Here is a 6,898-nt window from a genome sequence, read left to right as displayed (position 1 = left end):
AACAGCTTAGAGGTAGAGGATGCAAGGCGATAGACATTAAGAGCCTGGCAAAGCTGGAAGGCTGTAAACATGGCCAGGTGGTTGGTTCAAAGTCTCAAGTACACCCATAAGTTTACCGGCAAGTCACAAACTCTCATGACAAACCCCAATGCAAGAGTTAGGGGTCTGGCAATAGTGAATACAAGACCTCTTATATCACCCATGGCCAAACATTATTCACACAAGGAACCCAGTTTCTTTTGGTGCTGTTTACCTAACTTCCATGGCATCCACATAGCTTCATCCGTCAGCGGTAAATATGGAATGAATATTATCAGGTAGTGCACACATTTTTCCACATAGATCGGACAGCCCTTGACCTAAATGAAGGCTACAATTTGTATCTTAAATCACCCAATTCTTTGAGAAATTTTTCTTGATGGTTCCAGTCTCTGGTGATCTCCCCAACTACTGAATTTTAATCTGACTTGTGATATTACTACTTAGCTCCAATCCTTGCTCCAAATAGACCACAGTTCTTGGGGACAAGGTATCTAGATTAAAGTCACCTAGAAAGAGGATAGAACAGGTAATCAATGAAGACAACTGCTACCCACTTTTCTCAACAAATTAAAACCAACACAAATGTAATTAAAAGATTTAATAATCACTAACTCATAGATTCAGATAAAGAATTAGGTTTCTAAAGCAAGTCAAATGTGTTCTCGAGGCCATTTCTGCCGCACTAGCAGAAAACAAGAGTTTAGGCCTCTTCATAGGCACAACCCCATCGTGTGTGGTAGGTGGGATGAATCACCTACATATGGCTCTAAAGCCTTTTTGTCCCATCTCCCCTACATCAGTCTACCTGCTTTTGCTCCAGAGGATTCGAGGGCCTGCTCAAATTACCTGCCAGCCCTTAATAGTATACAGGGTTACAGGAGTTATCACTAGACTAAGGCAAAGGAAAAGTAATCAGAGAACCTAAGAGAACAAGAAAGGAGGCGTACGTTTTCACAGTGCCACAAAGGATAAATGCTTTGGGCCCATCAAAAACTGAGCTTAGGATAACAATTAGAAAGTATAAGCATCCAGCGAAAGTGAATTGGCTCAATAAATTTACACATCCATATAGCCAAATACCAATTAAAATTATGTAGATCTATTTTTATTGGAATGGAAGAGACGTCCATGCTAGGAGAAAAGTATGCATGGTATAATCCCATTTTTTATTAAAACTATACTTACATGCATATATGCATATAAAAAAGCAGTCAGCTACACAAGTGGTTCTTGCTGACTAGTAGGATTATGGGTAATTTTTTTCTTATCTGCTAGTTATTTTTCTACCATGAACATAGATTACTTGTATAAGAAATAATTAGTGGTCCAAATGGTCTCCATTCCTTTCCTTTTCTTCTTTAACAGACATTAACAATATTTAACATCAGCTTAATAATATACTCACTCATAAAATGTTTATAAAAGCCAGAACTCTACCAACAGAGCGGATTAAAAATCCAAGAGCTAACAAACCACATAAAAAGGTGTGGAGGGTGAGGGTAAGGAAGAAATCTTCTCTTTGAAATAAGGAAACAATCAATTTACTGGGGGGATGCGGGGGGTAGTGGCCTTCTAACAAGTGAAAAGGAGACCCAATAACCTGTTTCATTTGCTATAAATAAAAACTTGGAAGGCATATTGCCAAAAACACAAGCCAATATAAACCTTTATATACGGGGCTGCCAAACTTCACTTTTAGACAGTATATTAATTATGTAGTCAATAACCATGGGTTTCATTAGTGTATTAAATACCACGATCAATATTATTTATCCTTTTCGAAGATAGGCCACTCAGGGAAAAAAAAAGTGGGGGAGGGAAAAATTTTTGACCCTACAGTTCAAAAAAGTCAGAACAGCACACTAGAGATTAGCAAGGCTTTAATGGAAAGCATAAAACACTAAAAATATGGACAGAAATCAGATTATTACCTTTATTTTTCTTGCCTTCTTCACAATGAGACTGGAGGGAATCCAAGAACCATTTAAAATAAGGGCAAAATGATGAGATTTTTTCTTAATTGCTTAATGCTGATGTCATGGTGTACATAAAATAAACATTGATCTCTAAGTGAAAGATGAGAAATAGAACAACATGAACTGCCTTTTGAGGTAAACTATGTCCAAGAGAATTCTAAGAACTGTGGGCCAGAATCTATTTAGGCAATCCTCAGGGACCTAAATCTCTTAAAAGCATAATAGTGGAGCCAATTTCTGACGTTCCTCTACTGGTGATCCGATTATTAGTAGGGAAACCTGCTAAACAGCCTCCTTAGTGGGAGCTGCCTCCACCAGGACACGGCGCCTTCACCACCCTGTAGATAGATATCTAACCGCATCCATGTAGATGTGGCTTTATCACACGGTCATTGAGAACGCAAGGTGACTGATAATCTCTTGAGATGTGTCACAGTAACACTGCTAGTCAGTTCTCTTCATGGGGTATATACAAGACATGTGGGGAGACAGGGAATGCTGTGAGTGGTAGATATAAAAGACTGGTTATTGGACTGAAAGCTAGATTACCACTTCCAACCCACAATTTGTCAGTCCAGAATAGTGCTGAAGACTGTAATTTTCTAGTCAGTGCTTTATAAGCAAGGTCAGACAGTAAAGAACTTCCATAAAATCACTGAGGCCTTGGCCAGAGAATCTAGTGCAGCCCAGTGACCATCTTCTGAGATGAGAAAGTGTCCAATTAGTGGGCCTGAGAAAAAGACCCTCTATGTCTGTTCTGAGCAGTAGGGGCCATCCTGCCTAGAGCCGGCTGGTTCCTCCCAAGAGGGCAGCTAAGAATGAAACAGACAGGATATCATTACTCTACAGTTCCACAAAGGGCCTCCACATGCTGCCCTTCCCCAAATAAAAAACCAGGTCCTACTGCTGTAGGCTGACTGCAACGCCTGGATACTTGGAGAGGGGTGTGCAGCAAACGCCAAGTGGTGGGTTGCATTGACCAGATAGTTAATTAATATGATTAGGAACACACAGAACAAGCATGCTCGTGCTGACTGAAAAGCCCAGTAGCATAATTACTGTTTTCTTACCAGCTCACTGTCTGTATACATTTCAAAGCCTGGTTGGTGTTATACTGCTGTGTAAACATCAATAAAATCCCAAAGTACCAGATCATCAGCATTCTTGGGCACAATGGCTTTTTGTTTTTAGTGTTTTCATTCTTTTAAAGATGCAGTTCAGGGCATTTCAGGGTTGCAAACATTAGGAAGAATGATCTCTGCGCCTTGGACTAATAATCTTTGAGTTTGTAATGAGTTAACATCTCCCCCAAGTGAACATTTATTATGGAGGCTAATTAATTGCTTTCCAGTTACAAGAACTCTCTGCATTCAAAGAAAGCATTCATAAGCAAAGAAAATACTGTTTATTAAAACAAAGCAAGGGAAACAAAGGGCTTCTCCCTTCAAAATCCCTATTTAATACAGCATCAATCAAGAAATGAAACACACATGCAAAAAATATGTACAGGTAGAAAAAGTATGCATTCACCAACCAAAATGCAACATTAATTGAAGTGAAAAACTAAAGCAATGCTTTGTAGTTGCCTGGAAGTCCCTAGGGGACAGCAAGTCAATGCTTATCAGCCTGCTTCAGAAGAAACAATTTTGATTAATATCAGACTCATCTGACTCGGTCTATTAAACCCTGAAGGAAGGATAGTCTTCAGATATAAAAGATATGTTTTTGATTAATAATTCTACCCTATTGCCATTCCAAGCATTAACAACTATATGGCACCTCTAGGAAGATAGAGCCTTTGAATTCCAGGAAGACACGCTTACTAAAATACCCAGGTTCCACATAGCCACGTCTCGGCTCTCCCTCCTGAGAAGAAACCCAAGTTATGAAGGTGTCACACTGGAGAAGAGAAACACTAGCTACATAATTTATTTTACTGTCTGTAGATTTAGGGTCAATTACTTGTGACATAATTTCTGCTTGAAGATAATAAAATCTCAATATAACTGACAAAAGCCTGAAGACAGAGGGAGTGATTGGCACCATACTACTGGCCAGCTGACCCCTTAGGTCTGAGAGTTTACACCACAGCCATCTGAGCATATTGTCCTTTGCCTACCAATGGGTTCCAGGTCGCATGTAAGAGGAAATTGTTTAGTCCAACATAAAGAGGCACTAAGCATTATGTAGTTAATGTGAAACTGTCACACAGAGGTGAGGAGAAGTCGATTTCATTTCAGCTCTTTATTTTCAAACTTCTGCCCAATCACCATTAATCCTCTCATATTAGTGCATTTTTCCTTATGTTCATGATCAGCCTTCTGCCATATTCTCTGAAGTCCACAGGCTTCACATCCATCACAACGGCCTTAATTCGAGACTCATCCTTTGAGAAGAGAAAAACAGTTTGTGAATGAAGGCAGGCCCGTGGCATGGAGCAGTGGTTACAACCCCCTTTGCTTCAGTGGCTTCAATGATCCCAGCAAGAGAAAACACAAACACGTACTGGATTCAGAGTTCAGTAATTGCAATAAAGGAAAAGTTGTGAGTAAGAGCCAAGTCCAGAATTTCTGGGGCTGGGAGAGTGAACGGAAGCCTCCTTCGACACAGGCCCCTTTCATCCTTTCCCAGTGTTCCCAAATATTCAGAAACCTAGAATTCCAAATGGGATGGACATTTGATGGCTTATCAAGCTCAATTTATTCTCTTTACAGAGGGGAAATAGGAACCCAGAGAAGATAAGTGACTTGCCTAAAGCCACACAGCTAGAGCTAAAAACAGAGTGTGGTGTGAAAGACAAAAGCACCTGTGGCAAAGGAGGAAGACCTGGTCTGGATTCCATCTCAGGTCTGCCGGAGGCAACCTCTGCACTTCACTTTCCTTGTCCATATCACGAGGGGACTGAATGACCCTTCAAATCCCTCCCGAACTCCACAGCACTCAGATATTGTATTACAGATATGTGACTTCCTATCTCATTTAATGCTTACAAAAATAAACACATCTATCACCAGGTATGAAGATTAAAGTCTAATATGAAACAGAACGAGTTAACCTTGAAACAAGTAGAGACGCTCTCAGAATTCTCCCTCCTCACTCATCATTACAATTGAACAGTGTCTTTAGGGGCACAATGGGGTGATGCCCAGAAAGGTTGCAGAGTCCAGCTCTGGGGCTCACACACTTTAGCGTGCTCAGTAATTACTCAGCATGGTCATATTTCTAAGCATGGTTAAACAAATAAAGCTCTTAACTTAGCTCTGTCACTTGCTAGCATATGACTTTAGGCAAGTTACTTATTCTCTGTATGCCAACATTTTTCAATGGTAAAATGGTGGTGATAACAACGGTTCCTACATATAGGTTTATTGTCAGGATCAAATGAGATGCTATATGGAAAGTAAAGGATGCAAAACAGTATCGGGCAGATGGTAGTACTCAATGAATACCGTTTATTATGACTATACAACTGTTGATGTTGTGGGCAATATAAGGAATTTTCAAGGTAGTTGTAACTACATGTGGTTTTTGTTTCATATACTGACTTCAGAAGCCAAACCTTGTGGAAGATGTGAGTCCACTAGACACATTACCTACCATTCTTTGTCAGTACACAAACAGAAAACCCCAGGTTTTAACTCAAAAGGCCATACAGCATTTTCCCCTGTAGATGCCTGACACTGGACAAAACACTTAACGTCTAAGTCCATTTCTTCATCTGAAAGCAAGGATAATAATGGTATCTCAGTGTTGGGAAGATTCAATGAATACACACAGGGTGCTTGGCACTGGATCTGGCACACAGTAAGCAATTCATTGACAGATAATATTATAATTAGCTGTTGTAATTAATGTCCTTGTGGGTGGCACACAGCAGTTTGCCACTGTTAACCCTTCGGCAGCCTTGGTGACCTTACTTACATTGAAGGTCTCTAGTTTGACCCTGATCTTGAATATGAAAGATCGAAAGTTGGCATTCTGGAAAATTTCTTCAAATGCCTGTTCATTCTGCAAAAAGAAATATAAAACTTTAGGTTAAATAATACTGAAAACATCTATTAGCCTTTTAAAAAGATTTTGAGAAAAATCTCTCTGAGAAAATGATCACCCAAGTGGTTTGAAGTTACTCAAGAATGACTAATCTACAGGTGACATTTCATCACATAAAACTGTTTAAGTAGAATTTTATTAAAAATGAAAACACTCTTACGTGGAGTAGTCAAATTCAGAGAGATAGAAAGAATGGTGATTGACATGGGCGAGGGTGGGGCTTGGGAGAGGGGAGTTTGTATTTAACGGGTACAGAGTTTCAGTTTGAAGGGATGAAAAAGTTCCGGAGATGGATGGTGGTGACGGTTGTACAGTAATATGAATATACTTATTGTCACTGAACTTATACTTAAAAATGGTTAAAATGATAAATTTTATGTTATGAATATTCTATCACAATAAAAAAACTGAAAACACTTCTAGGAAACAACATTTCTAAACTTTAAAAGTTTGTGATGGACAAAATCTGAGGCCCGGCATCTTCATTATAAATTAAAAATTACGAAAACCACTCAGAAAAAAGTTCAAGTTGTCATATACATTATTTTGGCCTCAGTATTTACAACTACTAATTTGGTGAGCACGTGAACACAGCAGGTAAAGTGGGCAAGATTAGAGAGTTTAAAAAACATAGTACTCTCCCTCTTTCTCTCACGTCTCAAATACTATTTGATTAAGCTTCTTTGTTAAAACGAAGTCTGGTAAACAGCGGGATTAGAGAAAACATTTTATATAAATAAGCATAAAGTAAATTTACAATAACTATGTAAAATTAATAGTTCATATCAGCTAAGTGTTATCTTTGCAAGCCACATGGAACATGAAAATGG

General features: G+C 39.0%; 1 protein-coding gene across 1 annotated transcript in view; it reads right to left on the bottom strand.

Moving 5' to 3' along the window:
* Positions 1 to 3,400: 3,400 nt before the first annotated feature.
* The window catches only part of RPA1 (replication protein A1), a 50,825-nt gene continuing 47,327 nt past the window's right edge, over positions 3,401 to 6,898 (bottom strand). Inside the window, exons 16-17 of the mRNA XM_039886300.1 lie at positions 5,940 to 6,026; positions 3,401 to 4,404 (exon numbers count right to left, since the gene is read on the bottom strand). Coding sequence (XP_039742234.1) covers positions 4,300 to 4,404; positions 5,940 to 6,026 — 192 coding nt within the window. The 3' untranslated portion in view covers positions 3,401 to 4,299. The remainder of the gene's footprint in view (positions 4,405 to 5,939; positions 6,027 to 6,898) is intronic.

The sequence above is a fragment of the Pteropus medius genome, unplaced genomic scaffold (genome assembly GCF_902729225.1).
Source record: "Pteropus medius unplaced genomic scaffold, Ma_sr-lr_union100, whole genome shotgun sequence".
NCBI classification, from domain to species: Eukaryota; Metazoa; Chordata; class Mammalia; order Chiroptera; family Pteropodidae; genus Pteropus; species Pteropus medius.
Note: the sequence above shows the minus strand (reverse complement) of the source record. Positions and strands in the feature narration are given on the sequence as shown.